At 42.7% G+C, this 22,978-nt stretch overlaps 2 protein-coding genes across 2 annotated transcripts in view; both read right to left on the bottom strand.

Moving 5' to 3' along the window:
* The window catches only part of AGBL4 (AGBL carboxypeptidase 4), a 1,393,122-nt gene that overhangs the window by 492,728 nt on the left and 877,416 nt on the right, over positions 1 to 22,978 (bottom strand). The window lies entirely within an intron of this gene.
* The window catches only part of BEND5 (BEN domain containing 5), a 37,171-nt gene continuing 31,177 nt past the window's right edge, over positions 16,985 to 22,978 (bottom strand). Inside the window, 2 exon segments of the mRNA XM_073357769.2 lie at positions 16,985 to 17,161; positions 21,968 to 22,181. Of these exon segments, the coding sequence (XP_073213870.2) occupies positions 17,004 to 17,161; positions 21,968 to 22,181 (372 nt within the window). The 3' untranslated portion in view covers positions 16,985 to 17,003.

Genomic DNA, 22,978 nt, shown 5'->3' with positions numbered 1-22,978 from the left:
AGGTGCAGATGCAAATAAAGCAGTATTAAGTGAAGGGGGGAGGGATAGCTCAGTGGTTTGAGCACTGGCCTGCTAAACCCAGGGTTGTGAGTTCAATCCTTGAGGGGGCCATTTAGGGATTTGGGGCAAAAATTGGGAATTGGTCCTGCTTTGAGCAGAGGGTTGGACTAGATGACCTCCTGAGGTCCCTTCCAACCCTGATATTCTATGAAGTATTAAATCATAAAACTGCCACCTTCATTCCATGATTTTTGTTGTTGATTATAAGAAAAATAACAAATTAATTCAAAAAAAAAAACAACAGAGCACTCATTCCATGTCTGTTTCTGTGCTGGCCGTACAGCAATGTGGTTGCCAAATGGACAAACAGGCAGTAGGGCCAACATTTACAGACTTGGGCATCTAACTACAACAAGGAATTGGTAAGGGTCTCTGAAAATCAGGACATTATCTAGGAAGTTGAATATGGATTTAGATATCCAGCTTTGAAAATGCTAGCATACATAACACCTAAGGAAAAATATGTAGCGTGCCAGTTATCTGAAGGATACAGGTTCTGGGCCATTTACTGAGAGGCTATTAGTAAGCGCTTGGTAGTGCAAGGTAGGTGGTTTGTTTTAATTGCAAGGTCACTCAGACCATGAGCAGTTTTTTGCTTGCCTGAGCAACTGTGTCAGTGAATGGTAATTCAGAACAGCAGTAACCTGGACTGCACTCTGCTCAGAGTTTATATTCTCCATTCAGTACATCAGGAAATGAAATCTGAGACGCTACCTACGTTTTGAGCCTGCATGCCTGAGTGGCAACACAAATATTTGAGTTTATTCGGTTATTACTCTACAGATACACTGATAGCCATCAAATATAACCAAATATCAGTCTGCCTTCATTTTTCCCCATTCGTCTAGGACAGAATGAGAAAGCACTAGTTCGTGTTCTTTGATTTGAATAGAAAAGAGATAGCTTGCAGTAGATTATGAAGAATTAGCCATCGAGCAGAACTGAACACCAACGCTCCCAGCCTTGAAGGCCAGTTTGTTCAGAACTTCAACCCCTTTTGTATTTAAATTTGCTGAAAGCTAATTTAAAAAGTGAAATGGGTATTATGTGGAATTTCTGAGCTGAGTGAACATGGTCTCTTCTACGTGTGTGACTCACTCTACTCTTAAAGTAAAACAGCAGTATTTAAAGAACCAAACTGTAAGTCAGGAGAATATTAAGGTTGCTGCACTTATAATGGGAAAGACTGCAAATGCTTGGGCATGTGCTCCTGTTGATGTGCATTTGTAACTCCCCTAGCTCTTTAAAAAGGTGAATGTTGCTCTATGTAAAAATGTGTTGCAAACATGATAGATGTCAAAATAGCATTTGCATTCTACAGGAGGGAAGAGAAAACTTGTTTATGAGTGAAATGCTCTTTGCAGCACAGAATTCAAGTAAATGGACTACATGGACAGGCGGGGGGGGGGCGATCTCTGGACAGAATCCTCCCCTCAAGGCCACTCCACTGCTACTACTTTTGGTGTGAATCTTCAGCAACGTACTTCAGAAGGCCTCCCATTGACTTTAATATGCCTTAAACCAGGCCTTTCATTACATTCAACACTTAGAGCACATGGTGAGGGGTAGGGGATGTAAAGGTTTTGTAATGTTCTGGCTTTAGGGCCAGATTATGAACCAATTCTGCTGCATTTGGAATTTGGTCCAGACACTAAGATACTTGCTTTTCCAGAGTTGAGTTATTCCATAAAAATGTGCAAACTCTCTAACTCTTAGAAAACTTGGGCTGGAGAAATCAGAATTCCTCTTGTTCTCCACCGAACAGATACAGCAGAAGTAGCTGCAGTGTAAACGCTCCTCACGCTGACTTGCCATGATACCTTGAAGGCTGTCCCACATAAGGGAAAGTTACCAAGACACTTTCCCAACAACTCTTTAATAGGTTGTTACCAAGTTAAGCGAAACTCCTGAACCAATGAACTGAACTAGGGATTCCTGGTGTGGAGAAGTTCTAATAGATTACTGGACAGAGAATGATACCTGCAAATGCAAATACATTGAGTCTGTAACGTCTGCAGTAATTATTCAGGGAGTGCAACGTTGATCCTTGCGTAATGTCCTGAGTGTGACCTCACTGCCCTAAGCCCAGGAGGTTTCAGTCACGTGAGCAGAGTAAGCCTTAATATAAAATGGCCAGGAAAAGTCCGCAATTTTGTATGCCTATGTTTCTCATATGCATCGAGGCCCAGATCCACAAAAGGCCTTAGGTGCTAAGTCCCAGATTTGGGCACCACTGCAATCCACAAAACCCTCACTTGGCTGCCACCTAACCTAGAGACATCCAAATTCACTCAGTACCTACATTTTCACTGAAAAAGTCCACCTACATTTTTGCATCTGAACATGTGCACGGCTGCCTCAGGCAGGCATCTAGACACGTCTCTCACATGTAAGACCCAGCGCGATTCTCAAACCAGGTGGAGATAGGTGTTTCCCCACCTATCTCACCAGCAGGGCCTGATACTGGAGGTGTGCTCTGGGCACCCCTAAACACCACACTTATAACTTTTATCCCAGTGTTTAGGGTACTCCACAGGACTAGAGTCGTTCTCACGCACTCTCTGGCCCAAGGCATATTTAACTATTCATACAGAATGGAATGGCTTTAATAGGAGAGACAGAGACCGTGCCCTAATAGGAGAGCTTTTCATTGGCTGCTATCCTGAGTCATTTGCTACCTATCTGTTCTGTACCAATGAAATCTGGGACCCAGAATAGGAGCTTTGGGAGAAGGGGAATTGTAAAAAAAGGCCAGTTGCAAACAAAAAAAAAGTGCAAAAATATCAGCAGGCATCTAACAGTGAAACATTAATTACATTTCTAAAGGCGGTGTTCATAATTAATTTTCTCATGTCCATACAAATAGGAATAAAGTACAAAGACGATGATTTCACAATGTTTATAAATTACTAAGTTAATTAACAGCCTATCATTAGAGAGAAGATGAAGGAAATTTAGAGGAACCTCGTTTGACATTATTCAGAACTCTCAAAGGAAAGAAGAGACTTGCGGAAAAAAAGATTAATTGCAAGTTTTTCTCCTTTATCTTGATCTCATTTCTGTTTACATACTTAAATCTGCTTCATCCTTCAGAATTCTGGAAATAACAATTTTCAGTTAAATCGTCTTGGAGGAGTCACTAGTTCCTCATCTTGTCTCTGAGGAGTAGATAACCTGGAATCTAAAAATGACAAAGTCATACTCAAACAAAATGTGCTTCGTTCCTTCTAAAGCAGTTCTTAATTTGTCAGGGCAGTAAACTGCAGCTGCTGGTCTAGTGCAGGCAGGTTCCTCTTCTAACACGTCTGATTTGTATGGTTTTTCTGGGCTCTAGCTAGAGGGGTCCAAAAATGTGCATTAACTTAGCCAAATAAAAGATTGGCTTTAGTTTCTCTCTCCTACCCCCATGGAAAGAAATGGAACCATAATGGTTCTGCATCTCTCTAGAGCAATGTACTGATACCAGCACCCAGAGAAACTCCAAAGCTTAAAGATGGCTCAGATGTTAACACAACTAATAAAACAATTGCTGCATCCTATTTGGTGTCTTCAGTGTCTTCTGTTATAGCGAAGAGTCTGATACCGTTGCTGTTTTTAGGCTCATTCGGTACTTTCAGGTACTTGGGCGGCTTAGTGGATCATTCTGCTTCATACAGAATGAACAGTAAAGTAAAAGGAAAGAATCTGCCCCTGTCTCATTTATAGCACACGTAAAATACTGAGTCAGTTGGAAAGTGGCCTAGGAGGAGGTTTATGGCCCTAGAGACAGGGCCCTATCCAGTAAGGCACATTATACATCCATTCCTGATTTCTGTGACAGCTGCATTTGAATTAACGTGGCAGTGCTATCTGATCATGAAATCATTTGATGATATTCAGTTTTACAGAAAAAAAATCTGAAGTTGCACCACAAAGTGAAACTATGATGAATGCACAGTGCATTCAAATACAAAAATCCATCCATCCTAGAAGGTGAGATACCATCAAGTTAATTAAGTTAAAGACTTAGAAGCCTGTCATGAACTCTTCTGCAATGTACTCCTTCTGTGTAGCTCAGGTGCCTATGGCTAGGCAGTACAGAAAAAAGCCAAACGGGGATTTGAGGGGTGGGAAATATCCCTGATAGCAAGGAGATTTAAGGAGCTCGATCTGTTTAGCTTCTCAAAAAGAAGATCAAGAGATGACTTGATTACAGTGTCTAAGCCCCTTCCACAGGGAGAAAATACCAGGCACTACAGGGCTTTCTAATCTTTGGAGAAAGGCAGGACAAGAACCAATGACTGGAAGTTAAAGCCAGGTTAATTCTAATTAGAAATAAGGAACAATGTTCTAACCATGAGGGGGATTAGCCATTGGAACAAAAAACCTCCCTTCTCTTCCAGTTTGGGAAAGCCATGGAAGGGGAGTTGCATGTGCTCGCAATGGTAGCAATATAAGATGCTTTTTGCTTGCAGAGTGTCTGTTCCACCTCCCACTGATCACATGAAGGTGCGTCCCAGTATTGACACTATAGAGGGGAGGGGAAGCTGACATCTACACACCCATGCCTTTTTCCTCTGCCCTGCCTCAGACCCCATCTGCTCTTCCCTTTCACAGTGTCCTGTGGAATGGCGCGAATGCCCTTAACAAGCTATTCGTGTCCTCAAGAGATGCAACTCTTATACGTGCACAGGACCAGATTAAGGCATAGACACTATAGGCCTTGTGCCTAGAGTAGGGTTGCCAACTTTCTAATCACACAAAGCTGAAAACCCTAGCCCCACCCCTTCTCCAAGGCCCCGTCCCCACTCACTACATTCCCTCTCCCTCCGTGGCTTGCTCTCCCCCACCCTCACTCACTTTCACTGGACTGGGGGTTAGGGTGCAGGAGGGGGTGAGGGTTCTAACTGGGGGTGCGGACTCCCGGGTGGGGCCAGAAATGAGAGGTTCAGGGTGTGGGAGGGGACTCCAGGCTGGGGCAGGGAGTTGGGGTGTGGGAGGGGGTGAGGGCTCCGCAGATGAGGGGTTTGGGGCGCAGGAGAGGGCTCCAGGTTGGTGGGTGTGGCCGAGGAATTCAGAATGTGGAAGGGGGTTTGGGCTCTGGGGTGGGAGGGTGTAGGAGGGGGCTCCAGGCTGGGGGGTGGGGCCAAGGGATTCAGAGTGAGGGAGGGGGCTGTGGGTTGAGGCAGGGGGTTGCAGTGTGGGAGGGGGCGAGGGCTCTGGGGTGGGCCCGGGGATGAGGGGGCGGGCTCAGGGCTGGGGTACCGGCTTACCTCGGGCGGCTCCCAGTCAGTGGTGCTGCGGGGCTAAGGCATGCTCCCTGCCTGTCCTGGCATGGTGCTGCAACCCAAAAGCGTCCAGCAGGTCCGGCTCCTAAGAGGGGCGACCAGGAGACTCCGCATGCTGCTGTCGCTTGCGGGCACCATCGCACCCCACCCCCAGCTCCCATTGGCCACAGTTCTCAGCCAATGGGCGTGTGGAGTCAGTGCTCGGGGCAGGGAAAGTGTGCGCAGCCCCGTGGCCCCCCCACCTAGGAGCTGGACCTGCTGGTCACTTCTGAGGTGCAGTGTGGCACCAGGACAGGTAGGCAATAGCCTGCCTTAGCCCCGCAGCACTGCTGACTGGACTTTGAAAGGCCTGGTCAGCAATGCTGACCAGAGCCACCAGGGTCCCTTTTTGACTGAGCATTCTGGTAAAAAACTGGACACCTGGCAACCTTAGCCTAGAGCCGTAGCTCTTGGAATGATGATCACATCAGAGTCTAAGCTTTCATTTTTAAAAAAAAAGGAATTTTCAAGCCCTTGAGGCTGAGAAAAAGAAAATCTGACAATGTGAACTGAGTTTAACTGATGCAACAATGTCTGCTAAGTCTGCAAAAAGCCTACAGGTAAAATTTTCCAAAGTGTCTAACTGCTTTAGAAGCCTAAACTCCACTTTAAAAAGTGAGTTAGACCCACAGGAGCCTAAATCACCTTTGAAATTTTTCCTCTAGAACAACTGCTCTGAGATGGTGTTAGTTCCAAGAGCCATTTCTCTGTGGGTCCCTGCCACCACCCCAGCAGAGGACATGGTCTGTGACAAGAGAGAAGACGACAGTAAGCCTGGACTACTCACCCAAGAAGATACACTCCAGCAATGCGGGTGTGAGTACTGGACATCCACACCCTCTACCAACCCCTATCTCTTCGGAAAAGGAGAAGCCCTGGCCACTGCCATTGCAAATGGGGGAGGAGCCATGGGGCGGAGCCATGGGGTGGAACCACAGAAGCCTCCCCTGTCACTGTGTGCCTAGGGCCCCAGGTTGCCTTAATCCAGCCTTGAACATATAGTATTCCAAAGTACTGAAATTACTGCATAAGGAGAGTCTATTTAGACATGTTCAAATGTAAAACCATTTTAACTGTTGACTAGCTGGAACTCTCAACTTCAAATGTTATTTATACAGGTATTTCTCATTAAAACGTCCCTTTGCTAAAAAGATCAAATAAAACAGGCAAAGCAAATTGTAAATACAATATCTTTTTCAATTAAATTAGCATTCAATATATTAAAAAAAACAGACAGGCAAATTCTCAATGAAATTTTGGCTTAAATAAGAAAGATCCAACCTGACTGACCATAATTTTCAGTGTAGTACTTTTTTGCTATTGAAGTCACACTGTGCAAGCTTCATGGATTTGATGCTTAGGGTTCTGGTACATTAGTAAGATAGTACTGCCAAAACATACTTCTTTCTAGTGCTCTTCCTTTACATTTCTCTCATTCACTGGGACTCTCTGACAAAGTGATTCACAGACATATCATTATTACTTGGTAATAAGCTCTGTCCAACACGTTTCTTCTTCTAGAGGCACTAAATGTATAATAACTCATTTTAAAATGAAAGATACACAATTACCAATGACCATACATTTCCTGTGTACTATATTTCATATAACAGTTACACCATAGCGAAAGTCAAGCTTTTATTCATAGTCTTCATTGAATTTTCATGGTGTAATCTCTCAAGAATTGGAAATCGGATCAGATTGAAATTTATCATGAAAGCAAACAGCCTGATGTGTGGGGGTGGTGGTTGTTGTTTGTTTGTTTGCTTTTGATTGATTGCGACATTTTGTTTTGTTTTTTGAATGCTACAAATGGTTTTAGATAATAGCTGGCAAGAAAATGAAAAAATGACACATACTTGCCCGCAATGTGTGGAGAAATATTTAAGAAACCATTTACTAAGTAGGAAAAACTTCCTAAATGTAAGGCTTTAAGCAAAAATTCTTTAAACTTTTACATACTTTACCATTTTTAGCTGTGTTTGCTAATTATCAAAGCTGTAATAAGACCTTTGACTTGTCTTCGCCTCTACACTGACTTATGTTATGACATCACTGCAGGATCAATGGGATGCCACAGTTTTGGAATTATGGTTTACATAATTTTCATCTCCCTAGCAACATATTGGTGTCCCAAACAAAGGGCATGGCTCACTTGCAGGATTACACACAGGTGGAAATTAGGTGGAAAGCTCTTCCTCACAATTATTTCTATTTGTGTTTTGCAAAGTACGAAAGCAAATGACCAGCCAAGTACATAAAAAATGAGTAGAGTTATTCAAAAATGAATTTAAGCCCAATTCATTGTCTTTTCCTATTTAGGAAGCCTAAGAGAGTGGAAAAATCATTTAAAATGTCCAACATAGTAAAATTTTAAAATTACCCACTGAGCATGAAATATACAATAGTTGCACTTGGTAACATTTTTATTGCCTCAACATTGTATGAATCATCACTTCACAATTCCACAATGCTGTTATGATGAAAAAAATTACAATATCAGTGAAGTTGATTTGATGCTGTTATGGCTTCATCAAGTATGCTAGAAGCCCTGCAGCTGTATTACTGTAGTGTAGACACTACAGCGATGGAAGGGGTTCTTCCATCGCCGTAGTAAATCCACCTCTCTGATGGACGGTAGGTAGGTCAATGGTAGAAGCCTTCTGTCAACCTAGCACCATCTAAACCAGGGCTTAGGTTGGCTTAATTATAGAACACAGGTTGTGAAATTTTTCACACCCCTGAGCGATGTAGTTAAGAACATAAGAACAGCCATACGGGGTCAGACCAAAGGTCCATCTAGCCCCGTATCATGTCTTCTGATAGCGGCCAATGCCAGGTGCCCCAGAGGGAATGAACAGAACAGATAATCATCAAGTGATCCATCCCCTGTCGCTCATTCCCAGCTTCTGGCAAACAGAGGCTAGGGACACCATCCCTGCCCATCCTGACTAATAGCCATTGATGGACCTATTCTCCATGAATTTATCTAGTTCTTTTTTGAACCCTGTTATAGTCTTGGCCTTCACAACACCCTCTAGCAAGGAGTTCCACAGGTTGACTGTGCGTTTTGTGAAAAAATATATCCCTTGGTTTGTTTTAAACCTGCTGCCTATTAATTTCATTTGGTGACCCCTAGTTCGTGTGTTATGAGGAGGAGGAAATAACACTTCCTGTGATGGGGTGGTCTAGGCCCTGAGGCCTCCTGCTGGAGGCCTTGTGGCCCTGCCACAACTCACCCCAAGAAAGGGCAAAAGAGAAGTCCTCCAAGCTACCTAGAGCAGCTGTGTGGGAAGCAACCACTCAGGGCCCAGCACGTCAGTATCAGAAGAGTTGCAGGGCCAAAGTAAGTTCAGTTCCTTGCCAGAGCTGGAGGAGAGTGGATGGTGCTTTAGACTGGCTATTGGGACTCCACAAGAACAAGGATCTGAAGTAAGGGTGAAGAATGTGCAGGAGCCATGGGGAAGTGGCCCAGGGAATTAGAGTAGCAATGCAGTCTACTTAAAGGGACATTGCAAATGGCTGCTATCTAGAGAGTCCCTGGGCTGGGACCTGGAGTAGAGGGTGGGCCTTGGGCTCCCCCACCAGCCACTGGGAAAGTGGCCTGGACTTTGAGGCACCCCAGAAGAGGGACTGAACTGTAGTGGCCCAGTTGAAGAGCTGGGGCCAGAAAAGCCCTGAAAGGGCAAAGACACTGCCTCCAGGGAAGGAGCCCAGGGGCAGTGCTCTATTCTGGAGCAGGGACAAACAGAGAGACGTTACAGAAGGCTCCAAGAGAGACCCCTGTTGGACTTGTACCCCAAAAGGGGGTTGTGTTGCTTTTATCTCACAGACTGTGTATGACTTGGCCAGAGGGCTGAATCAGTGAAGACCCACCACCAACAGCTAGAGAGAGTGCAGACACATGCACTTGGCCAGGGGGAGCTCGTGAAAGGTGAGTGCAACCCCACTATTTCCTTATTTACTTTCTCCATACATACCAGTCATGATTTTATGGACCTCTATCACGCCCCGCTGGGGTGTACCATGGATTTATATAGAGGCAATATGATATTTTCTGTCTTATTATCTATCCCTTTCCTAATGATTCCCAACATTCTGACTGCTTTTTTTAACTGCCATGGTACATTGAGTGGATGTTTTCAGAGAACTATCCACAATGACTCCAAGATCTCTTTCTTGAGTGGTAACAGCTAATTTAGACCCCATCATTTTACAGGGTAGTTAACAGACTAATTAAGCAAACCCAACTTTGTAGTGTATAACAGCCAAGCCTTTGAAAATCAGAGGCATGAAAAAAGTGACAAATATACTCATAGTTTCATGTGAAATCTTTCATCAATCCATTCTGAGGAACCACACATTGCATTTTCCAGGATATTTCTGAAATGTGGTCACTCTCCCACTGAAAACTTGCAAATGTTTGCATCTGTCCTATGTGAACAAATTTTAGTTTGATGTTTTTCATTCAAAAGTAGTCTTGGGGGTTGATGAGAATTTCCCCCAACCCCCCACAAAATTGGACTTTTAAATATTTGAAAACCAGGATTTTTGCATTTTTAATCTTTTTCCACATATGCCTCTAATGAAAGTGATTTTTTAATGTCTAAAAGAAACTAAATCTTTCCAATACAGAGCTAAAGCGATCATAACATCAGAATAATGTCACATTACACTACAAAGAACAACTAGAAAGAAATTCAGCAAACCCCTCCCCCCCACCATGTTAAGTTTATGCTTTGGTTGATACAACCCCAGCAGAGGAAGAAAATTTCAGCTGGCACATGGAGACTTGAAACCAGCCCTTGATAAGTGACAGAGTCCCTAGAGTTCTCCATCGTATGGCTTGATCCTACCTACCCCAGTGAAGTCAACAGGAGTTTTGCAATTGATTTTCATGGGAGTCGGATCAGACCAAGAGACAGAGTTCCATGCCAAGTTATATAAACAGGGTACGAGCAGACTATAAAATAGCACAGCTTGTTCATTGCATCTACTCATTTAATTCTAGCCAATATTGGCGAATATTGTTACCACGTGAGATTAACACCTTTTAGATACAATTGAGCGTAAGGCTAATGTGACAGCATGAATTCAGAATGTCCTCACTCTCCATTAATTTGTCAAGACAAACATTATTTTAAACAGTGATCTCTGCTTAATAGTTTTATTTTTGAAAGTCCACACATTTTGGCTGATCATAGTCTAATGATCTTGAAATCTCATTATTAAGTCCCACTGAAAAAGTCCCCCTGGACTTAATCTAGCTCAATTTATTGCTACTTAGAACTTGCAATAGGACAATAATCGACACTTAAGACAAGAAAGGAGTAGCACGGGTATCCCGTCAGATACAGCATCAAAGTTGCAGTGCAATGAAATTACTTCCTGCAGGGGAACTGCACTTTCATTTGACAGTCATTTCATTCACTGGCTGTCCAAATGCAACATAACAAGCTGCTTCAATTGGCAGTTGCTTTCACATGACTAAATAAATACAAGAATTCTAGACTGACTGTATTAAAAAAATCCTCCATCTCCATAAAGCATTACTAAAGCCAAACCTGTCTATAACAGGCAGATCTGACAAATGCTTCCCCCCCCTCCCTTCTCTTTTTAATTGAGTTGATAGGTATTTTGTATAAATGAGTGAGGTATTAAAATCTGTTTGGATTCTCTAATATACTAGCTCATTTCCTTTATACTATCATTAATGGAAAATAAATCTCTCTTTGTTAGCTCTAATCTTTCTCCTTTGCAAGAATGCCAGAGGCACTTTATTATGGATCAGGTCATGAATATTGCTGCTGTAATTTGTAACATGTGGCAACAAAGAACAGAGATCATTTATGTAACAATAGTACTCCGTTCCCCCTTTGAGAAAAGAAGGTAAACAGTATGCATTGATCTCCAGGATAATATAAAACTTGGTCCCTTTGAAGTGCTTTTTCTTTTGATATTTACAAATCCAAGTTTACACTATCAAATGATAACACAGCACTAACCTTAGAATGTTAGAGCTGCCATGGAGTTTAATAAAATCCTATCATTTCCAGTCAAAATTCTGTAACTGTGTCCACTGCATCTGCTTGAGTGTTATAAAACATCAAGTATATATGGCGATTGGGGAAAAGTTTGCAGGCACTAGTCTTGCAAAAACTAGAAATCAACATGGCAGACCAACACTGACGGTACGAACACCACACAAAGATGGGCTGGATTATGGGAGAATTAACACATTTACTAGATTGGTATCTGCAATAAAAAAAAATATTGACATTAAATTCACAGTAAATCTAGCAATCAACATTCTAATTCAGAAAAATGTACCTCATTTAGGAGTTCAAACATATATACTTTTTCATTGGTGGGTAATTCTGCAGAGTCACATGACAGCTTTGCCTACTTGAAACAGTAAATAAAGTGGGGAAAAGCCTATCTGTTCTTTATACTGTTTCAGAGGAAGAGGTAAAGAATGGATACTGATCAAAGGGATGGTTTGTACAGGATTACTGTTCACAACAAAGCCTTCCATACCCTTAGTTCCAATTACCATGTGCATGAAACCAGTCCATTATTAGAAAAGCTTGTTTCCAGAAAACTGCATTGCATTAAAAATATAACACATTATTGGAAGGTACTGCCTTCAGGATGCCCAACTTACTTAATGTCAACCTAAACAAAACTTGCATTGATTTTAATTTAACCGTAAATGCCAGCTTTACAATTTAACTCAACCCACCGTAGCTAGCCGTTCCCAGTGATACACACAGTGTTTACTTTAGAAGTGAACCTCTTTGTATCATCCAGGTGCTTTAATGCATCTGTGGCAGAAAGCTCCTTGGACCTAGGGTGGTAGATGCTGTAGGCACAGAGAGGTGGACTGAAATCTTCAGAGAGATCTCTTCTCTGAATAGTTTGAATTCTTGAGCAATGTGCAGGAAGGGTGTCTGATGTGCTAAGTCTGTCTAGAAGAGGCTCTATTAGGATGCTGGTGCTGGTTATTCATACAAACTTTGAATCTCTGATTTTTGGGGAGACAGACTAGACCCCGAATCTCTGATTCAGTTCTAATCTACTTCTCCCAGGTTTCATGAAATATTGCCTCAAATAAGCTTAGTCTATATTCATCTTTCAAGAAAAGTAGAATTATGATATTATTAAAGAACATTACAATGGAATTATATTAGCAGTACAGTGTTTAACAGTTCCAGTGGGTAGCAGGAAGAGGGGGAAAGAGAGAGAGAGAGAGGGGAGAGGGAATGACAGAAATTTTCTTTAAGCCTAAATGGCCTTTTTAAAGATCAATTCATGAGTATTTTCCAGAAATGTGGAACCCAGTTTCCAAGTTGTTTCGTCAACTTTATCTTTATTTTGCTCTTTAATAAAAAAGAAATAGTTATATATGTTGATAGTAAACACACAGTTCTTTCCTACCTAGCACCCCAGTTCAGGAAAGCATTTAAGTCCTGTCTGGAATAGTGATGCTTTTAGGCTAATACTTCGTTCCATACCTTTTCTGTTTCAGAGTAGCAGCCGTGTTAGTCTGTATCCGCAAAAAGAAAAGGAGTACTTGTGGCACCTTAGAGACTAACAAATTTATTTGAGCATAAGCTTTCGTGAGCTACAGCTCACTTCATAACTATTGCCCTTCTAAAGACAACAAAAGCACTGGAATTTTTCTGTTTGTATTTCAGAAGAACTTTTTGAGAATTACACGAAATGGGCTCGACACTCAGAATGTATGAATTATAAATACTTCGGCGCTGATCCAACAAAGCACTTAAATGAGTGCTGTTATGGCACTATACAGCATTACTTTGGTTTATAATGCATCCACTGAACCATGCGTCATTTGTCTATTTTTTCCCTTAAAATCCCCTAGAAGAATCCCTGCAATGCTGCTTTCAAATTATCCCAATACATATAGAAAGTTTCAATAGGTTAAGCCACAGTGTTCATTCCTATCAGTATTTAAGTGTTTAATGGAAGATAAGTTGTTAGCATCCCAAAACTACCAAAAGCAGACTTTGGGGGAAGGAAGGGTGTTGACACTCAAATCAGTGAACTAACGACTTATTGATAACCAAGGTGGGTGTCTTTTATTGGACCAACTTCTGTTGGAGAGAGAGACAAGCTTTCGAATAACGCAGAACTTTTCTTTAAGTCTGAGAAAGGTATGCAGGGTGTCACAGCTAAATACAAGATCAAACACATAGTTTAGCATAGGTTTCAGAGTAGCAGCCATGTTAGTCTGTATTCGCAAAAAGAAAAGGAGGACTTGTGGCACCTTAGAGACTAACATTTATTTGAGCATAAGGTTTCGTGAGCTACATCTCACTTCATCGGATGTATAAGTAGTTAGCAGTATTCTAAGGGACCATTCAAGGTGAAGTGGCCCCTTAACACTCCCGCAGTCATGACAAAAAGGGGGGTTAGTGGGTTACAGAACAATCTGATAAAAGGACACACACACAGAAACAAAAAAAAAAAAAAAACCCAAAACCCACTCTATCATCTGTGGTGAATACTTTTCACAAAGTCATCACTCCATATCTGACGTCTCAGTCCTCATGCTCAACAGAAACCTGCACAAGACATTGAAAACACAAGCCCAGGAGCTTAAATTCATAACTTTGCTCGACACTAAAAATCATGGTCTAAATAGATACTGTATTTATGGCTTATTACAACAATCTGTAACCCACTAACCCCTGTTAATCCTATGACTACTGGAGTGTTAAGGGACAACTTCACCTTGGATGGTCCCTTCAATATGTGCTGCTTACTTACGCTAACCTATCTTTTCAACCTTGCATTTAGCTGTCCTACTTTCCAAACCTGAAGAAGAGCTCTGTGTAGCTCAAAGGCTTGTCTCTCTCACCAACAGAAACTGGTTCAATAAAAGGTATTACCTCACCCATCATGTCTTTCCATGTCTTCACTACATAAGAATGGCCCTACTGGGTCAAACCAAGGGTCCATCTAGCCCAGTATCCTGTCTTCCCACAGTGGCCGCTGTCAGGTGCCCCGGAGGGAATGAACAGAACAGATAATCAAGTGATCCATCCCCTGTCACCCATTCCCAGCTTCTGGCAAACAGAGGCTAGGGACACCATCCCTGCCCATCCTGGCTAATAGCCATCGATGGACCTGTCCTCCACGAATTTATCTGCCACGGCAGCGCTTTAACATTCCTGTGTAGTTGCGGCATCAGCCCAAAAAAACCCCAGCTCCGTGAGGGGAGTAGCTCCCAGTGCCGGTGCACTGTCTGCACTGCCACTTTATGGCGCTGAAACTTGCAGCGCTTGAGGTGTGTGGGTGTTTTTTCACACCCCTGAGTGAGCTGCAGCGCTGTACAGTGGCAGCGTAGATAAGGCCTTACACCCTGCCGCTGCCAGCTCCAACACTGCATACCTATTATTGATAACCACACTCTTGTAAATACAGTTTTATCGAAGCGCTATGAGACAGACACTCTTTATCTTCTAGAGATTGTTCAGTTGTTTATGGATTTACAGGATTTAAATTATTTTCTCTATAGCATCTACTCCCAAATCCCTTGCATGAAACAAGACCCACTAGAAGACATTGATTTCATCCAGTTACAACCATTAAGGGGTCATTCAGTCATGCCACAAGCAAATATTTCTTTGATTTTGTGCCATAAGCCTGACTGACTCCAATCCAGAAAATAAGTTCTCTTGATGCTTAAGCTTGTGTTCAAATATTTCCATAGCTCATTTATGGACTCAATACAATTGGTACTAGATTAACTTATTTTTCTATTACACATTTTTCTTGCATACAGAATCTTTATATTCTCTATTACTGTTTTATACGTTCAGAAAAGAAATATAAATACCATTAAGAATGTAGTGCTCCAAGAGTAATTGTAACACATACCTTCTGAATAGGTTGCATAAATATAACACTTCCTATCTGAAAGTTTCCCTTATGTCTGAAAAGCTCATCAGTTGAGTTCCTGTTAGAAATGTTTACAAGTCATTCACATACTAAAACTTGGAGAAAAGTTTAGTGTTTTGTTTTGTTTTTTTTAATTGAAACTAATGGTGACCTAGTTGGTCAAGATAAGTTATAAGGACGCACTGTTCAGCTGCTCTAGAGCAAATATATTAAAATAGAAACAAAAGATCATAAAAGCAAGCAAATTTATAGGCAGTTCCAGGAAAGCACACTGTAAAGTACAGTGAAACTTTCTTACAGTAAAGAGTTTTTTTTCCCACCAGAATTTCACTTTAAGCAGAGGTTTACTATGGCCCAGATCCTGCATAGAGATTTGTCCATGTAGCATCCCACAGACTTCACTGGAACAAAAATACAGGTCAGTGTTGCAGAATCACAACCGAAACAGAACTGCAGTCAGCTTGTTGCAATGCATTGGAACAACCTGGGAGTTTCACTCTTCTTTGAGCTTTCACTGTTTAATGGACTAATGCGTTAGGTAATGGACTTTCACTATTTAGTAAGGCTTTTGATAGTCTCACATGACCTTCTCATAAGCAAACTAAGGAAATGTAGCCTGGACAAACCTCCTGTAAGGTGCATACAAACTGTACTCAGAGAGCAGTTAATAGTTCACACTTGAGCTCGAAGGGCATATGGAGTGCGGATCTGCAGGGATCTGTGCTGAGTCTGGTTCTAGTCAATATCTTCATTAATGATTTAGATAATGGCATCGAGTGTACATTTATAACGTGTATAAAGATAAAAAAAAAGCAAACATCGTTCTGGGATGCATTAGCCGGAGTGTTGTAAGGAAGATACAAGAAGTAATTTTTCCACTCTACTCAGCACTCATAAGGCTCTGGAATAGTGTCCAGTTCTGGGCACCTCACTTCAAGAAAGATATGGAAAAACTGGAGATAATCCAGGGGGAATGGGGGAAAATGATTAAAGTTCTCGAAAACATGACCTATGGGGAAAGACTGAAAAAACTGCGTTTGTTTAGTCTGGAAAAAGAGAAGTCTGAGGAGGGGACACGATAAGTCTTCAAATAGGTAAAAGTCGTTATGAAGAGGAGGGTGATAAATGGTTCTCCTTATCCACTGAGGACAGGACAAGTAATGGGCTTAAATTACAGCAAGGGAGATTTAGGTTACACATTAGGTAAAACTTCCTAACTGTAAGAGTAGTTAATCACTGGAACAAATTACCGAGGGAGGTGGTGGAATCTCAGTCAGTGGAGGTGAAGATAAACACCCGTCAGGGATAGTCTTCTAGATCAGTGCTACTCCAAGTGGTGGTCCGTGGACCGGTGCCGGTTCGTGAGCCATCGGCTGCTAGTCTGCGCGCACACTGGAAAAAAAAATTGCCGGTCCCCCTCATCAGATATCTAGAACAGTGCTTCTCAAGCTAATACTCAGCCTTGCCTCAGTGCAGGAGACTGCAGTAGAGGACCTAAGGGCCCTTTCAGTCCTACATTTTTATGATTCTGTATCTGAAATCACTTTAAAGCAGGTTACATATCTAGCCATTTTACAAAACTGCTTAAAAATACATCAACATTTCAGAATGAGATCCACACTAAAAGCCAGTTTAATCGCCTCAGCAAAAATTCCACACAAATCAAGACGACATAAGTAAAACACTAAGACTTTATTAAAAATCCAAAATTTATTGCAAATTGTACTTTGCTTCCCTCCTTTCTTCATTTTTACATGATTTATTGATATCCATGATTTTTTCACAGATGTACTTGTTGACTTTGGAGAGTCTCTGTGCAATTTCAGTTTCATCCACAGTTTCTTGTGCTATTCTGTCATACAAACATTCTGGGGGGAGAAGTAAGAGAACAGCAGTTATTATTTTTAAGGAAAGAAATTAGCCCTGTGCTGGAATTACAGCAAATAAAACATGCTCAAGGTACTACAGAGCCAGCACTTCATAAGCAACTTGTATATTTTTTTAATATAGTGTTCTATTGTACAAAAAAAGGGTTCTCTGATTTATTGGTTTGGTCCCCTTTATCTGGCACAAGTTTAGGCTTGCCATATTTGAATCTTTGTAGGGCACAATAAGCTCACAAGTTATGACATTGCACTGGCCTCATGAGTAGAAATGGGGGTAAATCCAAACTCATATGGTGTCACTCCTACCCTCTCTGTCATCAATGCCAACCTTAACCCCTTCATTTGTCCACATCTCCCAGAACAGTCTTAGAGCTTTCTTCCAGACGACATGGAACACCCTTACTGAAAATGATCTGTCAGGCCACTACCCTTTCCTCCTTCAAGTCACTTCTACCGTCACACCTACAAGACATTAGCCAAATAATAGTGGTTAGGAGGAGAAGCAGTAGGAGATAGGGGACATTTATTTCACATTTTAAAAAAATTTATGTAGTATACATTAATATGGCTATATCTTGGTTATACATCTCTTCCCAACCATTTGTATTTTGTTGGTTTACTAGATTGGGGTGGAGACCATCTTGCTCTGGTGTTGTACAGTACTTTGCATATTGTAGGCTCCGCTCTACTGGAATGTAAATACAAAATAAATAATAATAATTAATTAAAAAATCAAAGTCAGTTGAGGCCAGTGGGAGCTCAGACCACACTCCACCACCCCCAGATGGCATTTAGCAAGTTGCAGGATCTAATCTGTTTTTCTGTAATGAATTAGAGAGGTAGCACCCTACTTTCAGCTCCTTAAAATCAGGTATGCATTTTGTTATTTGTTTTATAATTGAAATAATCTCTATTGTTGTGTAGGCTACTAGTAATAAATAGCTTCCAGGATTGATTAAACAATCTCTGCTTTGCTTTGGCTAGTAATCAATTTTAGCAGCCATTTATTGCTTTATATACTAGAAAGCGATAGAGATTATTGCTTAATTAACAAGTTTTATTCAAAAGTTATGAAAATTAAGTATTTATGCTTTGTATTTGATTTTGAAGCTGCTCAGAAGTTTTATAAAAGGTTATATTTTGCATTAACAAGGTTTATAACAGTGCTCATGCATCAGACTTTTTATAACTTCTGTATAATGTATTACACTGTAGGGATTTTTAAGTAGCAAGGGATGTTAGCCACCTTAAGAGCTAATTCTGTCTTTTTAAAATGTATTTTAAATAAGCTATTCTGGAACTAGAAAATGGTGAAAACATCTGAAACAATGTGAATTTTATGAACTCTTCATTGGAAAATGTATTGGCTATTACTAAATAAATAAAACCAATTGGCAGGCAGACTGATAGCTGGGATACCAATATGCAGTAAAATATGATTTGAAATAATGCGGCAAACAGTGGGGGAATTAACTGAAACGCTGACAGATTCATTGTGCTCAAGGCAGAACATTACATCACTATAGAAACTTCAGTAGTATACCACTGAACTATTACTAACAAATAGGGGGTTTCTGCCCAAGGGACCTGCCACATAAATACAGACAATATTGTGACTTTACCAGTGCCCCGAGCAAGAGGTAATGTGTAAGTTGTACCAATTCAAAAGTGGCCCTAGGAGCCATTGTGACTCAGACATACCCCATGAGCCACAATTCTTCCTCTACTTCCTTCCTGTCCACCACTCTGAGGGCAACAAGGGGGAGTAATTTACTGCTGGTATAAGGCTGCTGGTTTAGCTACTGATCAGTGAGACAGGGTCCACCCATTCCTTGTCGTCCAGCTACGTTGAGGGTGTAAGTAGACAAGTAGCCCATTGTCTCCTACGCACCTGGATCTGAGATTCAGGTAGTCTGCACAGGTGCGTAAAGAGAATTGTACTCTTTTGTTTAGGTGCACAGTCCATGTCACTGGCCATGCACAGCAGGGCCCTACACTCAGTGTCATAGCATTCCAGTGTCTGTAGCGTGATAACTTTTGAACACTGCATCCAATCGATTTCAAAGTTTCAGGGACTGATCTAGGCATCAATTGGCAGTACCTTATTGATTCTGGTGAAAACCAGAGAAGCCTGACTTAGAGAAAACTATCAGGCCCACAGACTGCCTGATGTTGCAAACAGAAGAATTGCTCTGCCATCCCCTGCTGCTGCCTACACACATCACAGGCAGCAGATAAATGGCTGCATGGGGAGACTGTCTATAGTGCAGCAGTTCTCAGTGGGCCAAGCTCTGTGCTAATGACTGCCAAAGTACCGGGGCCACCAGGTTCCTGACTGCCCAGCGCAGAGGTGTCCACGCTGCCCAGTGGGGTCAGGGCTGCTGGCCCACCCCGTCTGGCAGGAGTCTGGGGTCAGGGCTGGTGGCTGACCCTGTGGGTCAGGGATCTGGGGCTCTCACTGGCCCCAAGGTTTGGGGACCCAGGGTCCAGGGCAGCTGCCCAGTCCTGTGAGCTGCAGGATCTGGGGCAGCTGCTCAGTGGGGGTCTGGGCAGCTGGCCGGCCCCACAAGGTCACAGGGCGGCCAGGGCAGCCAGCCCACCCACATGGCAGGGTCAGGGGCAGGCAGTCAGCTCCGGGAGTCGGGGCATCCCTGCGGCGGGGGTCCAGGATCCGGGGCAGCCACGTGGCGGGGATCCAGGGCGGGCAGCTGGCCCTGCGGGCTCCGAGGCAGCCATGCAGCAGGGGTCCAGGGCAAGCAGCCCCACAGCCCTGCATGGCGGGGTTCCGAGGTCAGGGCAGCTGCGCAGGGGCCATCCAGCCTCGCAGGGTCCGGGGTAGGCTGCAGAAGTCATCCCCACAGTGGGGATTGGGGATGGGGGTAGCCGGGCCTGCACCGGCAGTCCAGGCTTGGGGCAGCTGTGCAGCTCACATGGTGGGGGTCTGGGTCTGCCAGACAGCCAGCCCCACAGGGCCCAGGGCAGCTACGTGGCAGGGGTCTGCAGTCAGCCCGCCCCTCAGGGTTCAGGGTGGGCCACAGCCAGCCCTGCTACAGGGGCCCGGGCAGCTAGCCATGTGGCGGGGTCGGGGGCCAGACAGCAGGGGTCTGGAGTCAGGGCAGCTGGCTGGCCCCACCCAGCCTCGTGGGGTCCAGGGTGGGCTGCCGCAGGCAGCCAGCCCCATGGTGAGGGTCTGGGGTCAGGGCAGGTGTGCAGCAAGGGTCTGGGTAGCCACGCAGCTCCACAGGGTGAGGGTCAGAATTTGCTGGCCAGCCTCAAAGGGTCCAGGGAAGCCCCGCAGCAGGGGTCCAGGGTGGTGGCGGCCCTGTTTGTATTCTACAGTAGTCTTCATACAGTGATTTGGTGGAGGGAAAAAACCCACTAAGTAATAGCCAACAAGCAGAACTCCACACCCTATCACCAGTTACCTATAAAAAAGTCTGCTTTAATCATCTACAGGAACCATTACTTTTTTGAAGTGACTATTCATTTCTCCTGGAGAGATTTACCCAACTATTGCTAGTAGAAGCTGGTGAGCGACAGTCATAGCTACAACCAGAATATTATGTCACACTCCTTTACTAGTGGTGCTGTGGTAGCACCAAGAGTCACCCACCAGAAATGGAGCCCCTTTAGCAAGGCACTGAACATACAGAAGAAAGCATGGTCCCCTGCCCCAAAATTCTTATTATCCAATTGAAGGACAAGGTACAAGAAATAAGCATGACTAATTACAGGAGTGAGTTGGGATGAGGGAATTGGAAATAAGATCACTTTATAACCTATACATACAGAAATTTCCTGCTTCCAAAATACAGCCACGTTTGATTTGGAATACAGCCGCTATTTAATACAGCTCGCAGGAACCCTACACAGCAATTTAGAATAATATCCCACTGAAACTGCACAAGGAGCTTTAGGAGGCAGAATGCAGAGGCTAACACCCCACTCTTGATAAAAATTCCATGCAGAATTGGCTCAGTTCTAACAGAGAGGACTCTGTAGAACCAAAGACGACTATTAGAAGTGACAGTGTAAAATGCAAGCATGATGATACAAAAAGATTGAACTTTATTAGTCACTTAAAATAAAGGACAACCACTGTTCTGACTCTTTCAGCACCTTGCACATGGGATGCTTGCTCGTGGTTATTCAAGGTCTCATCACAATCCTTCTTGCCCAGTTAGGGTCACTGATCTACATTTCTTGCTCAAATTCCAACTTAGCAACAGAAATTGATTTCTATCCATCTAACTTCACTTTGGTTCAAATGGAAAAGCTGTTATACATCTGTTTTTGGAAGGGGGAGATGAAGATTTGTACAGATGTTATAATAACGGCTTCTGTGCCCCACCCCAGAGGGAGTTGTATCTTAGAGATGGGAGAAATGAAAGGCTGTCTCCCAATGGATAGCTGTAATGTTGTAAAGTTATTCCAGTGCTTGTCAAAAGTGATACATGCATTACAAAACATCAGTAAGTTATCAACAAATTCCAACAGAGTGCTGTCTGCAAAGCTCATTTGGGGCCTATCCTGCAAATGCCTGCTTTGACATGATGAGCACCCTGAACCCCACCAAAGTCATCTTGTAGCACTGGGCCCTCGAAGGACTGCAGTGGGTCTGGCTATTCAAGCAAGTGTCTGTTTTTGGGAGGGGAGTAGTGTGTGTTGCAACAGTAACTTTTATTTTAGTTTTTAAGTGGATGAATTTTACATAAGATAGAAGCATTTTTCATCTAGCTGATTAATGTTTAAACTCCACAGCAGGAACCTAGTTTTCAAGTAACCTACCTCTGACAATGCTTAATTTGTGAGGTGAGAGAGGTGGCTTGGGAACTGCATCTTTCTTTTTTTTGGTTGCAACTCCTGTGACGCTTCTGTTCTTGAGAACATCTGTTCCCCAAATCATTACAGCTAGGTTTTTTGTATACTTTGAATCTCCTTGCGTTACTTGCAGCTGGTGCCATTTCTCCTCATCTACCCAGATTCCACTGCCCAGATGGACCTAGAAGGTAGTAATAAAACAAACAACTTAACATCTATGGTACACAAGTACTGTATGAACACTAGTATTACGTACTATAATAATAGTAATTAAGACTAAGCAAATTCAGTTTGCCTAGTTTTGAACCCTGCCCAACATTGTGGGTCAGTAAGTTTGAGTCAAACGCTTACATCATGTGTTTCACTTTCCTCTGCTTTTCCAGTTCTTTTACTCTTAACTTTTTTCCCCCATAGTCTCTGTCCTGAAAGACTATGATAAAAGGACCAGAAATAGGACAGAGAAAAATTATAATGAGCAAGTATATCTAGTACTCGCTATATGCACTGTATTCAAGCCAATCACTTGTGCCAGCCTAATTTGGGGGCAAGGAAAAAAGTCCTACTCTTAGTACATAGCACAGGCTTCCGTTTTGCCAGGAGAACAGAATTTATTCAAATCATGCTGTGGGAGGTGGCGGGGAGGGATGCACACAATGGACCAAATTCTGGTCCCATTGAAGTCTGTGATAAACCTCATGTTGACTTCAATTGGAGCTGAATTAGGCCTCCCTGTTTAAATTACAAGGGTGGTGGTTGGGGAAATCCAGCACTCCAATTAATTGTTAACCCTTTGAACCCAAAGGGCTGCTTGCAAGCTTCACAAAACCTAATTCCATCAATGAAGTTTGTCCATTCCTAATAGCTACAACTGAACTACTATTATGGAGAAATGCAACAATATTTCTGTAATACTGTTAAAGGAAAAGGGAAGGAAGAAGGAAAAAAGGAAAATAAATAGTCTAACAGTAAAATTAAGTT

The sequence above is a fragment of the Lepidochelys kempii genome, chromosome 8, assembly GCF_965140285.1.
Source record: "Lepidochelys kempii isolate rLepKem1 chromosome 8, rLepKem1.hap1, whole genome shotgun sequence".
NCBI lineage: Eukaryota > Metazoa > Chordata > Testudines > Cheloniidae > Lepidochelys > Lepidochelys kempii.
The sequence above is the reverse complement of the archived record's forward strand: the minus strand, read 5'-3'. Positions and strand labels throughout refer to the sequence as shown.